Raw genomic sequence first — 25,480 nt, 5'->3', positions numbered from 1 at the left:
ATATGAGCAAGTCCTCCCTGTGGCTGTACACTCCAGGGAGCCAAACACCAGGGATTTGCCTACTGACTGGGTACCTGATCCATTTCTAAAAACAGAATGAAGAAAAACAAAATGGTTGTGAGCAAGTGGGCAGGTGAAGGTCATTGCCCAAGGGAGATGCTCTCAAAAGCACTGAAGCTCCTGCAGTGTTCCTCCAGACTTCATCTCGTCGCCATTACACACCCCCCCCCCACTCTGGAGACTAAGGGCTTCCCTGGGCTCACTGTTTTCCAGTCCCATGCCCCTTTTCTTGGAGTCATTTCCTCCTGGTCATGGACAAAACCAAGCCACTAACCTCTGGGAGGAGGACTGGCAAAGCTCTTCCTGACCCTTCCAGGTTCCAGTGGAGGTCAGTGTGTCTACAATGGCAATTCCTAGAAAAGCCTTGATCATAGAATCATAGAATGGTAGGGGTTGGAAGGGACCTCCAGAGATCATCCAGTCCAACCTCCCTGCCAGGGCAGGGTCACCCAGGGCAGGGCACACAAGAACATACCCAGGTATTGAAAGCCTCTGTAGAAGGAGACTCCACAACCTCTCTGGGCAGCCTGCTCCAGTGCTCCAGCCCCCCTCACAGGAAAAAATTGTCTCCTCATGGTGAGGTAGAACTTCCTGGGTTCCATTTTTTGTGCATTGCTCCTGGCTCTTCCTACAGCTCACCTGCCCCTTCCTGGAACGCCTGCCCCTTCCCAAGTGGTGCCTGCGGGCAAGGTTTTGGCTGGCCACAAGCTCCAGCTCTCCAGTTCAATAGACAGAAGCATGCTGAATGAAGAGATGGATGGCACTTGGCACACCCCAGGCACGCCACACACACCAGGTTGCTGCTTGAAGCAAAGAAAAAAGTGCTGCTAAAAATACACCTGCATTGTGATAGCTTTCATTTTGCAAGCTGTGCTTTGCTTTGGGTTGCTTTTTGGGTTGGTTTGGGGTTTTGGTTGGTTTGGTTTTGGTATTCATTTTTTTTTTGTTTTGCTGTTTGGTTGGTTTGGGTTTGGTTGGTTTGTTGTTTTGGTTTTTTGTTTTGTTTTTTTCAATCCAAACCTCTATCTTGGTGCCAGGGAAGAGAAGACAACAGCTGATTTTTTAATCATCCCATTAAAGCCATAAATATAATGTGGGCAGCTCTTAAATGGCTTCTGATTAATAAATGAATGGTTGTTCCATACCCTTTAATTCAAATCCAAGATGCTCTGCCAATGCAGAAAGAAGACAAGGAAGAGAAAGAGAAAAAAAAAACAACAGGTCTGTCAGAGATCTCTAATATACAAACACACACACACTGTGCACTTACAGCAGGTTAGCTCAGCAGCAGGTACACAGAAGACAGTGTTTGCCTCAGAGCATGGCAAATCCCCACCAGAGCTCAGAGCTTGTGTAAAGAAAAGACCCAAACAAATTGCAGAGGTAGTTAAGTAATGAATTCTGGTCGTTAATTATGAATTCTTGCAATTAATCATGAGTCCTTGCAACAGTTAATCGTGAGTTCCTTTTGTTAATTGTGAGTTCTTTTCGTTAATCATGGGTTGTTCTGGGGTGAGCCATGGTTGTTAGTACCTGGTATGGAAGTCACAGTTCAGGCAGGAAAAAAACAAAAGAGAGAGAGGAAAAACAACAACAACAACAACGAGATACACTTGTTCTGAAACAGCTCCTGACAGGTCAAAACACACAGCGGCTGCATGAGCTTGGAGGAAGCCAGGAAGCCACTCGCTCCCTGCCCACCGGCAGAGGCTCCGCACGCCGCGCTCTGCCCCGGGGCTGCCACCACAGGGACCGCTGGGCGGGCACAACTGCGGGCGCTTGCTCGGGACCCGGGGGGCTGCCGGCACCTCTCTGCTGCCCAGGACCTCAAGCCCGGTCTGGGATGCGCAGCTCAGCCGGCGGCACTGCCCCGACGGCTGCCTGAGCACTGCCGCCGGCGGTAGCGCCCTGCCGCCGACCCAGCGCTGCGGCAAGCCGTGAGCTGCCTGGGCAACGCAACGAACCCTCTGCGGCTCTGACGGTGCACACCGCACCCAAAGCTTCCCTCCAGTCTCTGAGCTTCCAAATTTCACTTCTGCCTTGTTTTAGGAACAACAAGCGTGCTGGGAAAAAGGCACGAACTGGAGCAGCTGCTGCCAGGTTCAGCGGCTCCGGAGCGCAGAGACGGCCATGAGCTAAGTAGGTTCACCAAAGGCACCGAGCAGGCAGGCATTCAAAACAGGTCCCCTGCGTTTGAGCAATAGTCTTGGGACGGGCCTGGCCTAAAGACAGCTTTTCTTAGAGGAACATCCGAGTTCTCCATACTTACCACCGCACACCAAGTGAGCTCTGATGTTCCCCAGCACCACACACACAACATTATTTGCAGCTTGGAGAGGTCCAGCTTCATTTGCTAGGGTTTTTGCTAGGCAGTGCTTTTGGCTGCACAGGAATGCTGCCTGCCTTTTGCAGTGCTGTTCAAATTCAGGCAGGGGGTGGGCGGGAAATTAGTACTAACAATTATGGAACATGGAAACATGTTTGCTAAAGCAGGTTCTTCTCTTCAAAGAAATGCTGAGGTTGGGGAGAAGAGAGGATTTTGGGAGCAAGGGGAGTTGGATGGGGTTGGGAGGCTTAAAAAATTGTGCCTAATTGCAAGGCCAACCAAACCTGGCTGCTCTCTGCCTCACATCTCAGCCCTGTACAAAAGGAAGGGCAAACCCTGCCGTGCTTGTCACAGTCCTTTGGCACAAGTGGCAGTGACACAGTCACAGTGTGGTGGGCAGCAGAGAACTGGTGGGCAGAATGCTCTCATCCTCAGCTTCTGGGTTATCACATCCAGCCCTAACTTGTTCCTCAGTCACACACACAGTTTCCCCCAACACTGTGCATGCAGAGGTGCATTAGAGCACAGCTGATCCCTTTGGTAGCTGCACGCTGCCTGTGCTGCCACATTTCCTGCCTGCTCCAGGCTTTGCTGCAACATCTACAGCTACCAATGGATTCAATTCAAAACAGTTCCATGTCTGTCTGTATTTTTTGCAATCTCAGAAATGCCTCTGCCAGCAGTGGTGGTGGGCAGGAGCTGAGGAACCTCAGCCTTCCCACTGTCCCTCTCACATTCCAACTGCAGTTTCTTCTGGCTTCCCATTCCCACAGGCACAGATAGCCAACTGCACCTTGGCTACAGGTTCCCTGAGGAGGAGACAAACCATGCAGGCATGCAGCTGCTGGGATGTTGGTGCCTGCCTGTGCCTGCAAACTCATTGGTAGCTTTGCAGATAGAGGAAGCCTCACCCCAGCCTGTGCTCTGCAGTTGATGTCCATGGCTGCTCAACACTTCCCTGCCATCACTTCATACTACAGACATTGCTCCTGTATCACCTAGAACTCCACACACCAAAGAGGGAGACACTGTCCCCTTCCCCTGCTCAGGAGTTCCTCCCAGCCTGGCCAGGTACTGCCTTCTGTGCTGGGGCAGTGAAAGGAGGAGACACTTCAAGGTCAGTCTGAGATTTGGAAGGTTTGTCTCTTCCCTTCAGAATTGCTCAACATGTTTTAGTCCAGAGGGTAAGGAGATGATCCCAGCTCCAAGAAAAGCACTGCTTCAAGATGTAACCATCCTGCACTCAGCAGAGGGGTAGCATCTCCACAGCCATGGCTTGCCTCATGGTGCCTGCCCACTGCAGGCCCACTGATCTGATCATTGCTGATCTGCCCACTGCAGATCAGCAATGCACCAAAGGTGTCTGAGAAATCCAAACTTCCCCTAGAGACCATTAGTGCCGGTCTGGAGCAGAAGGGATTTCTGCCTTGCCAGAAGTCTCCTTTACTTTTTGAAGAGGATGATCCAGAGAATCAGTGTGCATGGAAAAGGTGTGGCTTGCATTTGCTGCTGGGTGGAGAAGGTGCTTAGCACCAGGTGGAGTGTGTGCCCTGTGCCCTTGCAGCAGTGCAGCCTGCACCCTATTCACCCTCCCAGCCAGACTGGCAGCCTGGCTGACTTGACTACTGGGGATGCCTAAAAGCCTTTGGTCTCCTCGGGGGCCATTAACCACCCAGAGGGAAGCATGAGGTCCAGGTAGGTCCTCCAGAGAGTGATCCACCCCAGGACAAACCTTCCAAATCTCAGACTGACCTTGAAGTGTCTGAAGCCTGAAATGCAGTGGATGCATTGCATCTGCAGGGACACTGCTGCATGCCAGGAGAGCTGATGGAGTGCAGCAGCAGCTCCAGCTCCCAAGGGAAAAGCTCCTCTAGAAGCAATGTCTCCAGAGGCCACCAGCCAGAGAGATCACAGCACAGAGGTGGCAGCTCTGGGCTGAGGACATGGCTACATTATTGCTCTCCCACCATCAACCTTCTCTCTGAGCTCCACAGGTGCCCTGCTCACAGCAGGGAGCTAGGGCTCACCCTGACCTGCTGTGAACCATCTGAAGTGGGGCCCAGACTTCTGGGAAGTCCTGTTGCTAATGTTCCTGCTTTCTGCAGGTGCTGGACTCGAGGCAGAATTTGCTTCTGCTAATGCAGCCATCAGCAGTGAGGAAATGGTTTCTGCTGGCCTGGCCTCCTTGGTGCAGGATCTTGCAGCATTTACATCATTTCCTGTGCTTCAAAGCTAAGCTTAGGCTCTTCTATGCTGGCTTCAAAGAGACTGGAGCACTGGTTTGGAAATGTTCAAGTACTTAGAATCACAGAATGCTCTGGGCTGGAAGGGACCTCCAAAGTTCACCTAGTCCAATCCCCTGTACTCAGCAGGGACATCCTCCACCAGAGCAGGTTGCCCAGAGCCCTCTCCAGCCTCACCTGGAATAGCTCCAGGGATGAGTCCCCAAGCACCTCCCTGGGCAACCTGTTGCAGTGTTCCAGGAGCCTCATGGTGCAGAACTTGTTCCATACTGTGTGCATGACAGAAGGCTGCCCTGCAGAGAAAGGCAGCAAGCAGGGAAGAGCTGAGGAAGGCAAAAATGGGAGGAAAATGCAAAAGAGATGACAAAAATGTTTCACTTTCACACTCCTGGCCTCAGCTGCAGTACATCTGTGTGGGATTGAGGCTGGATCCCATCACCCAGATTGGTACCAGTCAGCTGTGCAAAGCAGGGGTTGCTGAAGAGTCAAGGGATGCACGGACCCTACACTCAAGTCCTCCCAAGGATGACATTCAGCTGAAGTGGACCTCAAGGAAGCTATCAGTTGGATTTAGGTGCTGCCAGGGCTGGGGAGGAGCAGCAGCTGAGGGACCTGGATGTGTTGGAGGAGGCTGAGGGGAGATCTCATTGCTCTCTACAGCTTCCTGAGAGGAGGCTGCAGTGAGGTAGGGGTTGAGCACTGCTCCCTAGTCTCAGGTGATAGAAGGCCTGAAATTATGCCAGGGGAGGCTCAGGTTGGAGAGGAGGGAAAATGTCTTTGCTGCCAGAGTGGTCAGGGATTGGCACAGGCTGCCCAGGGAGGTGATGGAGTCCCCATGCCTGGAGGTGTTCAGGAACCCTGTGGCCATGGCACCTGGGGCCATGGTTCAGTGGCCATGGTGGGGTTAGGCTGAAGGTTGAACTTGAGGATAGAAAGGCTTCATCCAGCCAAATCACTTCTGTGGTTCTATGATTCTATCCTGCTCCACAGCAAACCACCCAGGAGGCAGCTCCAGCACACTAACTTTTGGTGTCTCCAGTTAGGGAGCCCTGGGAGACCCAGCAGGCCAGGAACCCAGCATATGCCTTGGGATCAGTATCCACTGCAAGCAGAGCTGAGCAGAACTGCCAGTCTGTGACTGCCAGGCTGATTGCTCAGCTCCAGCTCTTCTCTTCCTTGTTTCCAGATGACTACACTGTGCACCCTGCAGCAAAAGTAGCTGTGCACCCCTTCAGGAAGGGTTTGGTACTGGAGAAGAAAGCCAAAGAGGAAGGCTGCTCTTCCCAGAGCCAGCAGAAGATGCTGCTTTGTGCTTCCCAAGTACAGCAGGGGGAAGGCTCCAGCTAGGAATTAAAAGTCAGCTTTTAAAGAGATCAAGAAGGAAATCTAGGGTAGAGATGGAGACCGTGCAGGATGGCATTGCAGGTGCATGCCAACCCTGTGCCAGGATGTTTACAGGCAGGCTATAAGCTCCAGATTTAAAAAGGTCACAAAGCAGCAAATGAGAACATTTCCCTGCACCAGAAGATGAGTAGCAGCCTTTTTGTCCTCCAGACCAGTGATAGTCATCTGGGGAGATGAAGAGATAGTAAAGGTAAGAGGAGATTGCAAACCCCACAGACAAGAGAAAAGTAGGAGCATAAAAACTGCATCCCAAAGTCCTACACTGCTCCATAAATCACAGGAGGAAAGAATCCAAACATTTAGACTTCAGCAAGGTATAAATGTTGCTGCTCCTGATGGTTAACCTTCACTCTCTCAGGCCCACCAGGAGTGAAACAGCTGCCAATGTGTTCTACAAAACCTTTACAAGGAGCCAGCCTGAAGGCTGGCAATTTATTAGCCAGCTTCCAGCAGGGCTTGGGAAAGACCTGAAAAGGTTCCTGCAGAAAGAGCTAGATCCTGATCTGATGCAGGAGAGGCAAACTAGGAAACACAGGGGCCACAGAAGCTTAACAACAAAACCTGTCTTCAAAGGAAGGCTGATTCTGGACATACTGCTTTCCCTTGCAAAGAGCTGCAAGCCACAGCTGTGCCTTTGGAGCGGGAGCCAGGAGGCAGCTGGCTGCTGGGTGAACCTCCAGTACCCACCAGAAGCTCTCAGAAGACTTTCAGTCCCTCTTGTGATGTTGCTGAACTCTCACCCATGTGTGACAGCAGAGATGAGGACCTGGCTGCAAAGGCAGAACAGTGCCTGGGTGCCAATGCCATGCCTTTGTTCAGGCTGAGGGGTTCAGCTCCTGTTGTCAGCTGTGCCTGGGCAGCCAGGCAGAGACCTGAAGGTACCTAGGGCTCTGGGGAGGCAGCTCAGCCTGAGGGTTTGTACTCACCACCCTCACCCCGCAGATGAGACTTCTCCTGATGGCAGCACCGGGGTTTAGCTAACCAAAGGCTGTCTGCAGTGACTGTGAGGCGAGGCTGTGCTAGGAACCTGGGCTCACACCTCTGACAGCTGTCTGAAAAGATGACTGAGGGGCTGGCTGCACTGCTGCTCACAGAGGGGGCAGGGAGGAGAGGGCTCAGAAGCTAAGTGCACGACATGGACTCAGACTGCCAGCACGGCAGGTTACTCCCTGTCTGCTCCCTGCATTCCCCAAGCCCAGGGAAAATTCCTGCTTTAGGTCAGACTTTGGAGTTAGGATCTCAGGGTCCTCTGACTTCTCCAGAGCTACATCACAACTGCAAGACCCAACTCCTGAAGCCAGCATCAAACTTTCCCACCATCTGTGTGATGCAGTATTAATGACATCTGCAATCATTAATAGCATGGAGGCAGGGAAAGATGAAGACTTTGATGTGAGAAGCATTTTAGGGTGATTTAATGACCCACAGAATTGATTCTCTGTTTTCCACAGCAATTGCAGGCAATTGCTGTCCCCTCTCTTCAGCCAGCCCTCCATCAGGCTAAACTGAAGCTGCTTTAATGTCCCTTTCCTGCCCCTCAGATTGTACAACCTCTGTCAGGTTTTCCTCTCACAGATCAGTTGAAGCCCAGACAAGTGCTGAGTTCCTGACCTTGTGAGGCCTCAGCCCTTTCCCTGTGTGTGGCTGGGGGAGTGTGCACAGAGAGCAGGTGAGGTCAGTGACACTTCATCCAGACAGAAGGCACCTAACCAGGCTTCAGAGAGCACCTCTGCATCTTCTCAGATGTGTCCCTCTCAGCTATTTGAACCTTGGGGACCATGCAGTGTTTTGCCCTGTCCTCTCTCCTTCCATCCCTCTCTGCTAGCTTTTCTGATGTGATCAGTGTCACACTGTCCTGGGGCTGACCTGTGACAAACACCAGGAGGCTTCTGAGCCTTCCCCCACGCTGAGTGGACGTGGGGTTGCCTCAAAGACCCTCACCTGTGTTGTGCCATGCAACAGGTTGTTGTCTGGCTGCTGGCAGCCCAACCGTTTGCACTCCCAAACCCCTGCTGCACCAACCAGAGCTGCTGCCTGAGCTCTCCCTCGCGGTGTGAGCCTTGCTGCAATGCAGCCCAGTGGGGTGGCCTGGGCTCAGGCAGGCTTGGCCCCAGGGCAGGCTGGGAGAGGTGCCACAGCTCTGCCCAGGACTGTCAGCCTGCTGGGCTGGAGCAGTGGTGCCTGTTGGCACTCTGCATCCATTTTCTCAGAGCAGCAGCAGTTCCAACAGGGTTTGCCTCCAGTATCTCAACACATGTCCCATTGCATTTGCATTGCAGTACAAGCAGAACTAAAGGTGAACTCCTGACAAGCAGATTGGAACCAGCTGCTGAGTTACCTGCTTGAGTTCTGCTGTGGCAAATTGCTACCAAAAGCAGTTACCATTCACCCAGGGCAAAGTGCTGAGCCAGGACAGGCTGGGAGATCTCCAAGCTAGCCCTAATAATTTGACTTCCAGTGAGTTCCTCTGTACCAATCTGTCAGAAAACAGCAGCAGGAGCACTGACATAGAAAAAACCTCCCTCTGTAACACACCCTCTTCATTTGCAAGCAGTGAGGTATACACAGAGCATGTCTGTCAGTGAGCACTTGGTCCTGTGCTTGTAACAGCAACAGGGAGAGAAGTCACAGCAGAAAGCCTACCTAAACAGATTCTCATCTTCCTAACTGCACTCATCTAGCAGGGATTTGGGGCAGTCAGAGAAAAACAAAGCTCCAGAGCCACTTGCCAACTAGACAAAACCAGCCTGAGCCCCTGGAGAGGATGGGGAGCTCTACCTGAGCCAAACCGGAACCTGGGCTTCAGCTGCTGAGACAGGAAGCTGCTCCCAGCTTGAAGATGCACAGCATCTGGCACCATGCTGGGCTGCTGCTCCATCTCTGGCCCACACTCAGCAAGGTATCTGCCACAGCTTTTCTGAACAGCATCTTCAGCTGAGTTCAGCCTGCAGAGGCTGTGGCTGAGCCCTGGGATGCACCTCCTCAGAGTCAGTCACGTTGGAATACGGAATGGTGTTGATGGGAAAGACTCCGAAGATCTGGCCCTGGAATCCTAAAATACCCCAAGTGCATTTAAAAAGCAGCAGCGTGGGTGTCATTATTTACTATTTAAGTATCTGTCAAGTGCTGGCAGTGTTCTCAAAACATGAATCAGGACAGAGCTATTTTCTCTGTGCTGGAAATGCCTGCACCTCATTTAATCTGTTTCAGCTTTCGACCTGTCAGAACCCATACAGGATGGAGCACCGAGTGGATTACAGAGCAACAACAGCTTCACCTGTGCCCCAATTATTGATTAAAGGAGAGAGCAGGCATTTGCAGAGCCCAGGCTCAAGGGAAATGCCTTCCCAATGGGGAACAACAGCGAGCCTGGGGCATGCTTCCCTGCAGTGCTGCTGAGACAAACGCTGCCCAGCTGGGACCCGAAAGTGAAAACAGCTCTGAACACACATGAATCACCTCCTGAGCTGATCCTTATCCAAGTTCAGACAGGTAATTGGGATTGTTAAGCTGCTTTTAAGTTCTTATGCTGTGGTTAGAGCAGTACTGAGGTAAGGAAATGTACATGTGTTGCTTCCAGAGCTGGCAGTGCTCCTCTGACACATGAGTGAAATGTGGCTGGATCCCATGCCCATAACAAGCTGTGTTCTGCAGGCTGGGGAAGGAGCAGGCACTGTTTGTCCTGGAAAGGCGTTTTCCTGACACAAAACTCCTTTCCCCCTCTGGTTCAGTTTTGCAGCATGGCAGCAATGACACTGAAGCCTGTTGGGTACCCCGTGATGAAACAGCCTACAAATCAACTTCATCCACTGCTGTCTGCAGCTGGGGTTCCCAGCACCATGGGCTTCAAAGTGGAGAGGAAGCCTCTTTGCATCAGGGCTTTGCAAAGATCCAACCAGAACTTGCTGGTTCCTCCCTTTCAACAAGGCTGCCTTGGACGCCGCAGCTGGTGGAGGTTTCCAGCTTTGGAAGGCAAGTTTGGAACAAAAGGCAATGTAAAAGCATGGAGCTCTCCCCAGGGCCTCCCAAAACTTCTGTCTGTGTGCTCCGGAGCAGGGGGGCTCCTGCCTGCACGTGCCAGCTGTTAGCACATGCTAATGAGGCTCCTGGCAGCGCCAAGGCAGGGTGAGAGCTGCAGGATTGCTTACAGAGTCATGGCTACTGGCGATCAAGGAGTCATCTCGGGGACATTTCCCCTCTGGTTCCCGCTAATTAAAGCCTCTTTTGTAGTTCTTTCTTAAAGAGCCTCTTTAGCATTACCCTCTGTGGTGGCCCAAAGGGCAAGCACTGAGGCAGGATGGCTCACACAGAGGGTCACCACGGCCCCAGACTCCTGCACTGTGACTGTGCCTCCCTTCAGGTCTGATGCTGGGGCACTGTTTGAATGTGGACCTAGAAAAAAATTATCTGCCCTGAACAAAATGAGCCAAGAGAGGCAGCTTGGGAGACCTACAGCCTGTAGAATCTAAGAAGGTAAGACCTGGGAAGCAATGAGTGCAAGGGCTCTAGGGTATTCACACCCACTGGTCCCTGTAGTTAGACACAGTCCCACTGCAGGGCTCTCCAACCCCTAGGAGAGACAGGAACGTCTCTGCAGCCAGCACACAGTCTGAGATGCCCAAACAGTGGATTTAGCCTATATCCTGCATGGCACTGAGGCATGAGGAGCCCCAAGACAGTGGCAGCTACCACTGTGACCTCTAGGGCTCCAGGTGTGCATGTGTGCCCTGTCCCCTCCCCTGGGTGCTCTCCAGGAGCTGCCTTCACACCAGCCTCCAGCCACATCACCTGAACATTAGCTTCTGGAGACAGAAACACAGCCTTAGCTCAGGGGAAATGCCCTTGCAGCCCTCGCTGTGATCTGCTGGGTTGGTACAGAGGGATTCAGGCGGCCACCCACGAGAGCCACAGGGGAGCGTCCACCTCTTCCACTGCACTACACGGTCCATCTTGAGGCAGCGGTGCCAGCAGACACAGCTGGGCACACAAGGCTGTTCTCACACAGCACACCACAGAACCTTGTGCCATTTTTGCATGGGAAGAGCAAGCCCCATTCAGTTCAACCAGCGAGGAAAGCAGAACCCATGGCACCAAATGGGCAGGGAGCGAGAGCCCAGGTTCTCCTCTTGGGCACAGCCACAGCTCCTCTTAGAGTCAAGCGAAGCTGGGAGTGCACAAGACAGGAAGAGGGCTCTGAGAGAACAGAAGAACCTGCTTTAAGGACACGACACAGAGCTAGGGTAACCAGGGAGAGAGAGAAGTAGAAAGAGACATACTGGAGAAGCTGACCATTGCGAAATGCTGACACCGGTCTCCTGTGAATTCGATTGGACACCTACCGGAAGAGAGAAAACCAGAAAGAGAGAAACAAGATAGCAAAATGACACCAAACAGAGCAAGCTGAGGCCCCTTCTGATCCCTGCCGTGTCTCCTGGCCGCCTGCTCTCAGCCTTCACCCTTACCTGCGGCCCTAAGCCCTAGCCCCAAGCTGACGGCGAGAGCCGTCCCTGCCTAGCGCGCTCTAGGTCCACGCTGTGCCCGGCGGGGTTTAGGCAGTGTGGTGCCCGGCGGGGTTTAGGCAGTGTGGTGCCTGGCAGGGTTTAGGCAGTGTGGTGCCCGGCAGGTGCTAAGCAGTGTGGTGCATGTTGTGTCTTCACACATACTTTGCTTAGGGTCTGGCATGTACAATCGCAAAGGCAGTTTCTCCAAACACCTCTGTCCGAAGAATCCATTTGGACATCTGGAGGGGAAAAGGGGAGAAATCACAGAACACGTCTGGCACTGCTCTCCAGGCTAAGGGCAGACATCAAAAGTGCATTGTGAGCAGTGGGTACACCCAAGGCTCTCTCTGCGCTTTGCAGCTTGGCTTTGCTGTAACCAGGACCTGCGCCAGCAGCCTTCCGGCTCTGGCTTTGCCCTGGGTCTTCAAGCGGCAGCTCAAACCCCTCCTGCCCTTCTCTGCCTGCCTCCTTCCTTCTCACCTGCTAGAAGCTCCAGCAGGCAGCGAGACTGAGGTGGGCTGGATGCTACTTTCAGAGTCTGTGCTTGGAGCTGCTATCTAGAGAGGGCTGGCGAGAGGCAGCAGAGAGCATTGAGCAGCTGCTCAGGCGACAGTGAGGGCTGTGTGTGCCAAGCACCTCCCCGCTGCTGCCCAGCAGTGCCCCAGGAGGAGGCGATGCGGTGACAGAGGAAGCAGGACAGAGCCTCTGTGTGAGCAGAGAGAGGGGGACAGAGGAGAAAGCTGCTCAGAACAGGTGTCACATGCTGCCCAGCCGCCAGCATCTCGCAGGCTCTCCGGACTGATGCTGCATGGTGAGCTGGGCTGTGCCAGCTTGCGGGGCACCAGTCATGCACTGGCATGGTGCTGCAGTGGCAGGGATGGCATCCTGTGGACAAGGGCCAGCAGCCATGTGCAACAGCTCCTGAAGAAGCTGCCCTGAGCGGCTCCCAGGCTGAGCCAGGCTTGGGGAGCACAGGGCAGCGATGCAGGGCAAGCTGCAGGGCCACGCACAGTGTCTCACAGCACACCAAGGCAGCGATGGGAGCTCAGCTGAGGTTAGTCAAAGGCTTCTCTCCAGGCTCTTATTCCTCTCCCTCACTTCATGTCTTTTCTTCTGGTCTCCTTGGGCAGTTCCTCAAAGTTATTCCTGGTTCTCTTGGAAGGCTCAGGTCTTACCTGCCTGTCCCACAGCTCTCTCCCTCCCCAGCTGGCCTCTTCCTGCTCTGGCCCCAGGAGGCTCTTCTCTTGACAGCCAGCACCTAAACCTCTGCTCTCCAGCCTCCCAAAGTGGGGCTGGGGGTTGCACCTTGCACACATCAGCCCTTCCGCACTCTCAGCTGCCACCCACAAGACCATACTGTCCTTTCAAGCCTTCACCAGGCCCCAGCTGGTCACCAGAGAAGGGACTGAAAGAAAGCCTAGCAAAAGGATGTGGGGCAGAGCCCTAGCTCCCCACCATCTGCCTGTGAAGGACAGCAAGCAGCCAGAGCAGGCTGGGCACAGTGCAGGTGACTCGTCGCAGCCTGTGCATGTGGTGGGGTGGTGCAGGCCCTGGGCCATGCCCATGCCCAGGTGCCATGCCCTCACTGCCAGGCCCCATGGGCAGTGCATATCTGCCCTCTTGTGCCTCCCAAAGGTGTGCTCAGCCTGCTCAGGGGCTGTGGCACAGCAGAGGGGATGAGGAAGGGAGGGTTTGATGGTTGGCAGCTCAGTTGTGTGCTGGGGCAGCTTTGTGCTTCTTGTCAGGTTTGTGTTCAGATGGCACATTACAGATCCAGTGGCAAGCAGAGTCAAGAAGAGAGAGGAATTCCTGCTTCCCTCTCCTTGCTGATGGGAACAAACAGGGAGATTTCAGCAAGGGTTTCATTCCCTTGGGAGGATCAGGTGGCAATTAGAGAAGTCTTCCCCAGTTCATTATGACCAGAAGCCCTGGGTTTGGATGGTTCTCCCTCAATGTGGGCATCCACTGATCTCAGCAGGTGGGCACCATGAGCTATGAGGGAGCTTTCAGCAGCCACATCATCTGTGCAGACCAAGGTCACACCAGCCCATCTGTGAGGCCTGCAAGGAAACAGACTTCTCTGAGCTGGAGGGCTCCTCTCTAAGTGGGAGCTAACGGTCTGGGAAAGGACTTGAGGAGGCACCAGGCGGCTGGGCACAAGGCAGGACACAGAGTAAAGCTCTCCCAGCCGCGGCAGTGGAGGTGGCTGGTTCCATTTGCCCAGTGCACAGATGTCAAACCCCTGCCTGGAGAACTTCAGGGGCACCCCACTGGCATGTGGAGGCTTTTGCTGGCCCCTGTCACAGCTCCTGTGTGACAGCCTGCAGGGGCTACAGAGGGAGCCTGAGCCTCAGCGGGGACCTGTAGATCCAGCAGGATCCAAGGAGAACACATAGCCAATAAAAGGCTGCACAAGCTTTCCATTCCAGCTGATGCCCCCACAGCTCCAGCCCTGTCATCATTCCCCTAAAGAAGGCATCTCCCAGCTCTCCAAGGCAGGGCACCTTCTGTCCCTCTCACAGAGGAAAGCCTTGGAAGGCCTTGCATGACTGCCTGGGTTGCTTGCTGGGTTTCACTGCAGTTTTGGTAGGTCTGCCCCAAGCAGCAGAGCTGGGGCACCCTCCCTGCCTCTCACCAAGCCTGTCTTCTGTGCTCCACAGTGTCTGGTTTCAGAGACCTGTGCTAACAGCTCTGTGCAGGAGTGTGCTGGGCTGTTTGTCCATCACCAGACCACCTGGGGAGACCTTCAGGGCTTCACTGCACGCCCTGCTCAGGGCCTTGAGTTTCTCAGTGCACAAGCTGCACACTGCTGACACTGGAAACCTGACTCCCTGGTCAGGCAAATGTTTTTGAAAGGCTCCTTCTTTCTCTCATTCTTGGATGTTCATCTCTGAGCACAGGTCTGTCCATACCAAGGAGCCCAGCCAGCTCCCAAGCAAACCCCAGCCCAAGTGACCTCCCCTGTGATGAAGCAGAGGAAGGTGAAGCTGGGAAGTGAAGATGTGCTGTTTGCAGCCAAAGAGCACAAACCTGAGGCAACTGGGTGCTGACAGCCCACGAGGACAGCCCTAGGGAAGCATGGATTGGGAGAAAGCTGTGAGGGATGGCACTGGGGGCTGAACAAAGCTTCCAGAACAGTCTTCTCAGTCCTGTTTGAGGTTTATCTATCCACACTGGCAGAGTCCTGAACTTATTCAGAGTCTTCAGGGGTATCCAGTTTAGCTTGCAATGTGCTGCCCATTTGTCTGGGATCTGGGATGTCAGCTGTGTTGTGAGCACACCAAAGGGCCTCAAGGGAATGAAGCAATGAAGCAGATGTCCTACCCACCTCAGGGAGCTCAAACCATCCCAGGGGTACGTCCACAAGAGCTCAGCCAAGGTGGGCACTTCAGGGTGGCTGAAGCTGCAGGTTGTGATGGAATAACTCAAAGTTACCTGGGAACTGGTGGAAGGAGATAAACAGCCAGAGAAAGAGACTGGGAAGAAGTGAAAAGGCAAAGAGGAAAGTGTGAAAGAAGCTTTGATGCCATGGCAGCTACTGCACAGACCATCCTCAGATCTCTGCAGTCAGCTTGGTGTGGGTGGCAGAGGAGCTCTCTAGACAGCAGGCAGCAGCTGACTGTCTTCCCTGTATCTAGGACAGCTCAGGCTTTTCATCTCCAGTCACTGCTGCATCAGCACTGACAACAGGGAGGGAAAAGAAGCCCTCATGAACACGAGCACCTTCTGTCACCTCTAAGCTAGCACACAGGCTGCCAACACCCTGCTGCTGGGCTGCCCCTGGCTCTGCGTCCCCCACGCTGGCAGCAGCAGTGACAGAGCCCTTTGGAAGCTTTCAGGGCTGATGGCTCCTTTCTCTTTAGCTGTCTTATACTGCCAGGCTGTGGAATCTGTGCATCTGTGGCTGCAGATAGGACTTCTAGGAAAGGTATTCCCAGTGTGCATGCCACAGGAGTCCCCAGTCTGGGAAGGAAGAGCAATGGGAAGCATCCATCCAGTCTGCATGAATAATCTGCTGCCTTGGTAAGGGCTTCTGGGCAGCTCTTCTTCAGTGGCCAAGCACATGGCCTGAGGGATACACCTCAAGGTTAAGGCTCATTAAGGTCAAGAGCCACGAGATTGTCTTTGATCACAGTGTTCTTCTCCTGCACTCCCTTCAGCCTAGTCGAGAGGGTTTGGGTGGCCAGCCCAGCAGAACAGTCTCTCTTCCTTTGGAAAGCTCCTGCAGAGACTACAGATGGCCTGGGGCTTGGTGCTCCACTTGCTGCTGTCACAGAGCCCCAAGACAACTCTCCTCAAAGGTCAAGGGAAGCAGACAAGGCTGTGTCTGTAGGAATGGTCTCGGCGGAGCACAAAGCTACATCAGCCTCTTGCAGCCAGCACCTCGTCCCCTCTCTAGGCTGTGTGGAGAAGCCCCAAGGCTGCCCTTGCTTACCTCCATCCCTCTGTTCCTAACCACCTGTATGAGAAGGAAAAAAAACCCAACCCTGGCACACCTGGAAACCTGCTGCTTGCAGATGCCAGTGACCAAAACTGGTCAGAGATTCTTCTCTCCAGATTCTGTGGTTGCTGGAAAACCTCCCAGGCCTCTCAGTTTTGAGAGATTCCTTAACACTTTTCTTTCCTTTATCTTTTTTTAACCCCATTTCACAAACACCCCCAAAGTTTTGCTCTTGGGTCCAGGGTGAATGGCAATGAAATATTTACATGGTGAAAGGGGAAAAAAAGAATGTAATGCAGTGAGATGGTCACCAAATAAAGCATCTCAGGAAGCACAAACCAGAATGGTTTGGCTCATCCCTTTTAGTGTTGGTGGAGGGGAACTCCTTCCTGAGAATGGAGAATCTTTGACCTTTTGCCCTGCATCAGGGCAGAGCCATAATCATTGCTAATCATTACTAATTAATGACATAATTGTCATCATGTTTCTGCTGGAAGCAAAGAGCTCTTTCTGCCCAGCTGTTGATCTAAATCTTGCCAGAGCTGGCAGAGCTCCTTTGCTCCCTCAGTTCTTAATTAAAGTTTGCCAAATTGGGCAGCTTTCCTGAGGAGCTGCGTGGTGCAGGGGGAGGTGGAGGAGCAGCTGCTTCAGAGGAGCAGGGGAAGGAGAAGCTGGAGCAGAAGGAGACAATGCACTGAGGAAAGCAAATGGAGACATGTTCAGCCACGTTGCTTATTGGTGCAAAGGGATGGGAAAGAAAAGACTTCTGTCACTGTCCCCCTCAGCAGCCCCAGGTGATCACAAAAGCCTGGGCTCCACCAGGCCACTGGTGGGAAGAAAAGAAAGCAACCAGAACAAATGCAGAGGCCTTATCCAGAGCAGCTAATCAGGGCATGTTTGCTGCAGGGTCGAGTCCTAATCGCAGGGCCAACCACTTCTGGGGCCAGTAAAGACAGCAGCAGAGCCCCAGCTGGGCTGTGGGGGCTCAGGAGGGTCTGTGCCATTGTCTTCTCTGAGCCTCACTGCTGCTTCCGCGCTGGTGGCGCTCAAGGGTCTGCTACAAGTGGCACCACTGAACAGGATGCACAGGCACTGGAACCTGACCTCATTCCCCAAAACAAAGAGCATGCAGCCCCCCAAAGGATGAGTCCTGGCTGGTTCAGGAGAGCTGCAGCACGCTGTGGAGGTTTTCACCCCAGCTCACACCCGCTGGCTCTTCGTTTCTGAGGACATTGCAACACCTCCCCCAGCAGCGCTCACATAGCCATGGCAGTGACATCCCCGTGCCTGTGTGATGTGCAGCTCCTGCTGACCAGCCCAGCAGAGCCCAGGAGAGGGATGGGTTAGCTGCTGGCACCACAGGCAGCTGAGCCAAGCTGTGCTGTGGGGAGGGATGTGGCCATGCAGCACCAGCCTGACGCTGACCTCTTTGACTGCTGCTCTGGAAGAGCAGAGGGCAGCTGCAGTGTGGCCTCCAGAAGGACCTTTCCCCTTTCCTGGGAAAAACTGCAGGGAACAACATCCATGGAGGAGGCAGACAAACAGGCTCCCAGGCACTCAAGGTGTCAGGTTGTAAGATGGTGTTCTGCATACTTTAGCTGGCTTCAAAATGGGTTCAGCTTTTCTCCTTTGTTTTGGGTTTTGTCCCCTCCTTCACTCTCACTTTCTGCCTGAGGTCCTCCAGGCCTCTGTCCTCACTCCCACAACACTGTCAGCCCACACCCAGAGTCTGTTGATCTGTCAGCATCTACAGATTCTTCAGCCTGACTCTAGCAAGCACAGGTCCAACATGCTGGGGGTGTTGCTCTGTAGAGCTCTTCAGGTCTTCTGAGCCCATGCACTTCAGGAAGAACCTGGCCCAAGGCATCACACTTGGATTACATCAAGCACACAACAGAGGCAAGAAGCACTCCCAAGTGGGCAGAGATGAGACTTGGATTTACTTCTTTCTTTGGCTGGGAAGCCCCCAACTGGAGGTAACATGAACCAAGACCTAATCAGAAGAAGAGGCTTTTTGCTCTCAAGCTCACACCAGCACAAGCCCATGGGGCATGGCACCCAGCAATGGAAGATCAGAGCAGCCCCAAAGTGCTCTAAGTAGTGCCAAGAGCCTGACTGGGGCAGAGCCAAGATCAGAGGCTGCTAACCCTCCCAAGAGCCACGCTCAGCTGGGCACAACAAACTGAGTCAGTCCTCTGTGTGTGGCTCAGGCATTTCCTGGGTTTATGCTGAATATTTGCAGTGACTGAGGCACATCAGGCTCCTACTCAGCCATCCAACTTCCAGGTGGTCCCTTTGCAGGGTGTGCAGAGCTGCATGGATTTACCTCAGGTCTCCTTTGCCACTAGCATGTGGAGAATTTAATTCACAGTGAGGGCAAAACCCTGCCAGCACACAAGCCAAACAAGACACTTTCTGGAGCAGCTGCAAGTCAGTTCTGGGCTCTTCCTTGGTCCAAGATCTAGCTGAAGTGTATTGAAAAGGGATGGAGGAGGCAGGTTTGCAGTCAAATCGTTGTGCCTCAGAACTTAAAAGTCAGGAGGCAACCATTTCTGGGAAACCTGAGGAAAACTGCTAAAAAAAAAAGGCCAGCTGCCAGTTTAGGAAGTGTCTGTAACAAATCAAGCAGGAGCCACTTCAGGAGAAGAGAACCCATCTGCTCCTTTTGCTCCAGAGTGACAGGGAAAGGTCTGCAAGGAAGGATCTCCTCTGCTTGTGGACAGCTGCAAACAATGACACCCACTGCAGGAGGCTGGTGACAGGGCAGTGGCAGGGAGGGAACATGGACACTGAAATTCTGCTTTCTGACGGTTGGAAAGGCTGGGACCAGCACATCACAGGGCTGCCGTGGTGCTTGGGGACGTCACACTGGTGCTGTGGTGCTTGGGGACATCACACCGGTGCTGTGGTGCTTGGGAACATCACACCGGTGCTGTGGTGCTTGGGGACATCACACTGGTGCTGTGGTGCTTGGGAACATCACACTGGTGCTGTGGTGCTTGGGGACATCACACTGGTGCTGTGGTGCTTGGGAACATCACACTGGTGCTGTGGTGCTTGGGAACATCACACTGGTGCTGTGGTGCTTGGGAACATCACACTGGTGCTGTGGTGCTTGGGGACGTTGCAGGGCTGCTGTGCTGTGGTGCTCCTCAGCACTCAGGGAAGGAGAACTGGAAGCTGATATACAGTGCCAGGAGGCCTCCCAAGGCCTTGCTGACTCTAATCAGAACAGCAAAGTGCTGACACTGCTCCTCCTGGCTCAAGGTTCTTTTGTGGCTCTTGTTTGAACTCCAAGAGGTTGTGTGCTGAAGGACCACAGGTCTTCACCGTGGCACGGAGCGGTTGGAGGCCCAAGGCTGGTTCCCATATTACAGAGTTCAGACATGCAGGTCAAAGCCTGCATTTTTGCCTCCTCTAATTTGTCCTCCAAGCTGGTGCCATGGTGTCACAGATCACAGCAGCACATCTCCTGTCTTGATGCAGTGAGGAAGCTGTGGGAGGTGATGGGCTGGTTTGCAGGCAGGCAAATCTGCGGTGGGTTCAGCCACCACCAGCCCTCCCCAGGAGTCAGCCATGGGACTGGGCAGGCCATTGGATGGGAAATACAATTTCAGATGCTTCTGTATTCCTCAGTAAAGCCACACCACTCCAAAAGCTGGGATTCCTTCTCTCCAGTCTTTAATTTCCTGATAGAAACACCTCAGGGGAGTGGACACCCAGGGATCTCCTCCAGCAGTAACATCAGAGGTGCGCTGTGTTGAAGGCTCCTGGGGTTCTGGGCAGTGCAGACCTTCAAAGCACTTCCTTTTGCTGCCTCTCCATACACACCCATTTAATTCCCACCTGGGCTGAGCAATTGGTACCTTGGGACTCATCAGCAAATGAAATCATTCTGCAAGTCAGGGCTGAAGGCTTTCAAATGCTCTGAAATAATGAGGTCTGCTTCCTGCAGCTCAGAACATCTTAATGGAAGGCATCACTGAGCCTCCCCTCTGTTCAGCAGCTATCAGAGCAGCCTAGCTTGAAGGGAGGCTGTCTCTTGCAGGGCTGCAACTCCTCTGTTAGATTTGTCTGCTGATGGCACTTCCAACTGCTGGGCCGTGTCCTGCATCAGAACTGGAGCCTCACCATTACAGCTGCCTCTGGCAGGAGTTCAGAGAGCTCTTGCTGCCATTAGCATGGATCCACCTTCAAAAGGCTTGGTCTGAGTTCAAGTTCTTCCAGTTCTTCCCAAAAGAAACAGCCTTGAGGTCTCTGATTTTTGCACCACCACACTGCTTACAGACAGGGATATTAATTCAGAGATTCCTCCAGGCTTCAAGGGTGGAGGGCTCCCCAGCAGGGAAAGATTGGAGCTGCTGGGGCTGCCTGGGACTACAGCTACCCCAGGACAGTGGCTGTTACCTCGAGTCATTGCCTTCCCCCCATGTTTCCTATGGGGAACACTGGCAAGATGAATTTACAGTGCCACCAAGAAGCCAACGGTACCCTGAAGCACAGTCCTGTGGGGTGCAAGGGCTGCTCTCACTTCATGCACAAGGGAAATGTGGAGGCCCCCAGCACCTGGCTGCTGTCCTACTCAGCTCTTCTCATGCCTGAAGGCAGCACAGGAAGCTGCTATTCATCCTATGGCCTTCCCACCACAGCTGATCCTGCCCTAGGAAGTGAGAGCCCTGGAGCTCAGCAGCAGGCACTTCCATGGGGTCTCTGCTGTTCTGCCCAACCAAAGGAGTGTTGGGAGAAGGGAGGAGTTGTGCTAAGGGTAGTCCAGCTCACAGCCCCTCCAGGAGGGGTGATGGCTGTGCTCAGATGTGTCCTCCAAGGCCTGAGGAGCTGAAGTGCTTTGTGAGCACCACAGCACACAGTGGCAGTGGTGCCAAGCTGGCATTCTCAGATGTCCAAATACCTTTGGCTGTGCAGCTCCACGGAGAGGTCTCAGGGCCACAGAGGGAGAAAACAGCCAGCCCTAAGCTTCTGCAGGCTGGGCACAGTGCTGTCTGCATCCCCAGGCGAGCTCAGGGGCTGAGTGCCTCTGCTCAGTCCATGCAGAGCCAGGGGTGTCACCTGGTGGTGACTCCACAGGAGCCCCGGGGCAGCTACAGGTGAGCTTTGGGCACCCACAGCTCCAGCACAGGCTCCCAGGTTGTGCTTTCCCTTCAGAGGCCCCACTAGGCTGGAAGGGGCAGCTGTGGGGTGCTGCTGTGGGGTGCTGTTGTGCTTGCTGGCTGTACCAGGTCTGAACCAAAGGCAGAAAGCTCTCCCACACCATTCCACACCCCTCGGGCTGTGCAGCCCCACTGTAACCTCCCCAGCAAATGCCAGCAGAACTTTCTCCTGGGGGAGGTTGAAGGCTTTAGCATCCCAAGGGGAGAAATAAACACAAAGGGGCACAGGGTGGAGAACAGCTGCACACTGAGCCCACCTCTGAGCCCATCAGGTGGGACAGGGCGGGCAAGAGGCAGGTCCACCCTCCAGCCACAGAGAAGGGAGATGGCTGTGCACTGGGGAAAGCCTCCCTGCTTGGAGGGGAGGACCCATCAGTGGGGACCTGGGGCTTTGACCTAGCTCAGGGAGAGAGAAAGGGACACAACCTTCCCTGAAGCTGCAGAGGAGAAAGGGAAGAGGGAAAGGAAACAGCCAGGACAAAGATATCCTCAGAGGAAGAGTCAGGCAAAGGGACCAGTGGCACTCACACATAAAAGAAAATATGAAGCCTCCTTTCTACACCCCTCCACCCCCCAATCTCCCTTTCTGAACCTGCCCAGCTCAGATTGCACTTGCCAAGAGCACTCCAGAGCCACCCCTCTGCCGGCAGCTGCCCAGAGCCCTCCTCTCACCCCAGCCAAAGGATTTCCATGCTGACACAAGAGCTCCACTCACTTACTTGCAAGAGAGTTGGTTGATGCCCTCGATGTAGTAGCACACCCCCCCGTTCACACAGTAGGACTTGGCTGTCTCGTTGCACTTCCTGGCGTGCCCAGACCAGGAGGAGAGAGTTGTGGTTACTGCAAGGGAAGGGAAACACACAGAGAAAGGATGGATTGTTAGTGCCTCTGCTGGGCAAGGCTCTTGGCTGAGGTGAATTTCGTTTGCCAAAGTGAAACCACAAACAAACGAAGCCAAACTAAACCCAAACTCAGAGCAACAAACTGAGCCTGTGCCTTCAGAGCCACCTGCAGCACCCCAGGACCTGGGCTTGTGGCTGGACCTTTCCTTGCCCAGAAGTGGCCAGGTGCATGAGGAGTTGAGGAAGTGCTCTGAGCAGGCAGCATGTCAGGACAGGACAGGACAGCACAGGACCCTCTTTCTGACAAGCTGTAGGGAAAAGGCTTCCCTCCCCACCTCTCCTTGCCCTGCCCTTGCAGGAAGGAGGTCAGGAGGAACCTGTGCTGCAGTCACACAGTCGTGGGGCAAGCTGCTGAGGCCTGAGCTGCAGCATGGTGCTGGCCAAGACCCAGAGCCACCGCAGGGAGCATTTCCCTGCTCCCTATCTCCAGGAGGTCAGATGTTCCCAGAGGCACAAGCCCTGAGTGGCCTTACTGTTCCCAGAACAGGTCCAGTGGAGGCAAGAACAGCTCCACCTCACTCCCCTGCCACTATTTCTGAGCCCTTCTCTGTCATGCCCCAAGAAACCAAGCAGCAGTGGAGCAGCAGAAGCCTGGCAGCCCCGCTCAGTGCTGAGAGGGAGGCAGCCAGCATGCCTCAAGCTTCCTGGGACACAGAGGCTGTTCTACATTCAAATGTCTTTCTGGAGAAAAGTTTTCCATGCAGACAATACTGATGGCACTCTGCAGAATGTCATGTGTGGGGACATTCCTGCCTCCCAATCACACAAGCACAGAACCCTGGGGGTGGGAGGAGAGCTTTGGAGGTCATCTAGTGCAAACCCCCTACCTGACCAGGTTCACCTACAGCAGGTTGCACAGGACTCAGACAAACTCACAGCCCAGACAGTCTCTGGGCAAGACAAAGGCTTCTAGGGAGGGAAGAACCTTTTGCTAGGGCAACTGCTCCAGGTTCCCAAAGCAAACCAGCTCTGGGAATGCTAACTCGCCTCCACGGGACAGAAGGAAGGGCTGGGCACTCAAAAGCATCTTCTGCTCCTAGCTGGGTGCTTCATCTCACGAGACAGGCCCTTGCCTGGCTACCCACCCTGCTTAGCCCCTGGTACGGTTCCACCTCCAGCAGTGTGGCTGCTGCCTACATTCCAGCCTCTTTCACCCTGTACCCAAGGTCTCTGAGGAGATGCTCTCCTCCTTCCTGTTTACCAGAGCATGAAGGAACCTCATGGAGGAGTTCAGTGGCTTCAGTCCCCAAGCCTGAGCACCTCACTGACACAGGGCTTGCGAAGGCTGAGCCAGAGCCCCAGACAAGAGCCAGTCACAACCATGGGGGAAGCAGCAAGGCCTGCCAGAGCCTGCCCCAGAGGGGCTGCTCCCCACTCCTTCAACACCCCTCCTGCTCCTCCCAACCCTGCAGCAGGCTGAGAGGCTGCCCTGGGTGCCTGCCTGGGTGCTTGCCCCCTGCCTGTGGCTGTAGCCCACACGCCATAGCCAAGCTCTGTTCTCAGGCTGCGGCTCCAGCCCAGAGCCTGCCAGGCACAGCAGGCTCCCACGGGCAAAGGAGGGCTCCCAGCACCCCCTGAAGCCTCTCACATTTGGGTGAGGCTTGGCAGCCAAACAAGCTTGTTCTGACTGTTGCTTTTGAGGCTGTGACTGTGTGGGGCCCGAGAGCTTGCTCCTGGGGCTGAGGGCAGCAGGGGTAGCCACGGTGCCACCTGCACATGGCTCAAGGCAGAGCTGGAACCAATGCAGCCTCCAGCCTCAGTGTCCTCTGCTTCCATAGGGAAGCCAACATCTTGCACTGCCTGGCAGAGAGGGGCTGCACACAGAACCACAGAGCCACAGAACCACAGCATCACAGAACACAGCCAGCTGGCAGAGCCCTCCAAGCTCAGCCACTCCACCCCTCCACCCAGCACTGCAGGCTCAGCACCAAACCATGTCCCTGAGCAACAGCCCCACAGCTGCTGCAACACCCCCAGGGATGCTGACTCCAGCACTGCCCTGGGCAGCCTCTTCCAATGTCTGAGAGCCCTTCCAGGGCAGAAAGATTTCCTGAGCTCCAGCCTCAGCCTCCCCTGGGGCAGCTTGGAACCATTGCCTCTGCTCCTGTCCCTTGCCACCAAGGAGCAGAGGCTGCCCCCTCCTCACTCCAACCTCCCTTCAGGGAGCTGCAGAGAGCAAGGAGCTCTCCCTCAGCCTCCTCTTCTCCAGCCTCAACACCCCCAGGTCCCTCAACCCCTCCTCATAGCCCAGGGGCTCCAGGCCCTTCTCCAGCCTGGCTGCCCTGCTCTGGACAGGCTCCAGCCCCTCAATGTCCTTCCTGCAGGGAGGGCCCAGAGCTGAGCACAGCACTCCAGGTGTGGCCTCCCCAGTGCTGAGCACAGGGGCATGGTCACCTCCTGCCCCTGCTGCCCACCCTGCTTCTGACCCAAGCCAGGATGCCATTGGCTTTCCTGGCCCCCTGGGCACTGCTGGCTCCTGTTCAGTGACTGCCAACCACCAGCCCCAGGTCCCCCTCCCTGTTGCAGCTTTCCAACCACACATCCCCAGGTCTGCAGCTCCCCATGGGGATGTTGTGACCCAGGTGCAGGATCTGTCCCTTGGCCTTTGTTAAACCTCAAGCACAACTATTTCTGTGCTCCTGCCTCTGGCTCTGTGTTTTCCCAGCTAGCCCAGGCAGAGCAAATTGTCCCAAAGTTCTACACCAGGCATGGCAGCAAAGGCTGTCAGTGCAGCTGGCCCTGGGGTAGTACACAGCTGCTGCTCTCCTAGGGCACACTGGCCAGCTGGCAGCCAAGGGTGCAGAGCAGAGGACTCCCAGCAGTCTGTGCTGGGGTTTAGAACAGACCATCCTCTGGATGAGCCACCAAAGAAGCCCTTGCATCAAGCAGGAAAACATCCAAACTACTGTAGGGAGATTCAGGACTCCAGGCCAGACTAAAAGGAATTAGAAGCCAAAATCATCATCTGGGGGTGCTGATTGATGGTCACCTGCACATGAGCCAGCAGAGTGCACAGGTGGCTAAGAAGGCCAAAGGCATCCTGGCCTGGATCAGGAATAGTGTGGCCAGCAGGACAGAGATGTGATTGTCCTCTACTCAGCACTTGTGAGGCTGCACCTCAAATCCTGGGCTCACTCTTGGGGCCCTCACTCCAAGAAGGACATTAAGAAGCTGTGGCAGGTTCAGAGAAGGGGAACAGAGCTGGGGAAGGGTCTGGAGAAGAGGGCTGGGGAGGAGCAGCTGAGGGAGCTGGGGGTGTTCAGTGTGGAGAAGAGGAGGCTGAGGGAGACCTCATTGCTCTCTGCAGCTCCCTGAGAGGAGGCTGGAGCCAGGTGGGGGTTGGGCTCTGCTCCCCACTCTCAGGTGAGAGAGGGAGAGGAAATGGCCTGAAATTGTGCCAGGGGAGGCTCAGGTTGGAGAGGAGGAAAAACTTCT

The 25,480-nt window shown here is 54.5% G+C and overlaps 1 protein-coding gene across 3 annotated transcripts in view; it reads right to left on the bottom strand.

Annotated features, from left to right (window-relative positions):
- The window catches only part of NRG2 (neuregulin 2), a 221,623-nt gene that overhangs the window by 12,988 nt on the left and 183,155 nt on the right, over positions 1–25,480 (bottom strand). For 2 of the 3 annotated variants that reach the window (XM_054168206.1, XM_054168207.1), the window contains 3 exons: positions 21,863–21,983; positions 11,310–11,368; positions 1,206–1,229 (listed from right to left, as the gene is read on the bottom strand). In XM_054168206.1, the coding sequence (XP_054024181.1) occupies positions 1,206–1,229; positions 11,310–11,368; positions 21,863–21,983 (204 nt within the window). The remainder of the gene's footprint in view (positions 1–1,205; positions 1,230–11,309; positions 11,369–21,862; positions 21,984–25,480) is intronic. The other variant, XM_054168205.1, reaches the window with a different exon arrangement.

The sequence above is a fragment of the Dryobates pubescens genome, chromosome 16, assembly GCF_014839835.1.
Source record: "Dryobates pubescens isolate bDryPub1 chromosome 16, bDryPub1.pri, whole genome shotgun sequence".
Classification (NCBI taxonomy): domain Eukaryota; kingdom Metazoa; phylum Chordata; class Aves; order Piciformes; family Picidae; genus Dryobates; species Dryobates pubescens.
This window is presented reverse-complemented; position numbering and strand designations above follow the sequence as displayed.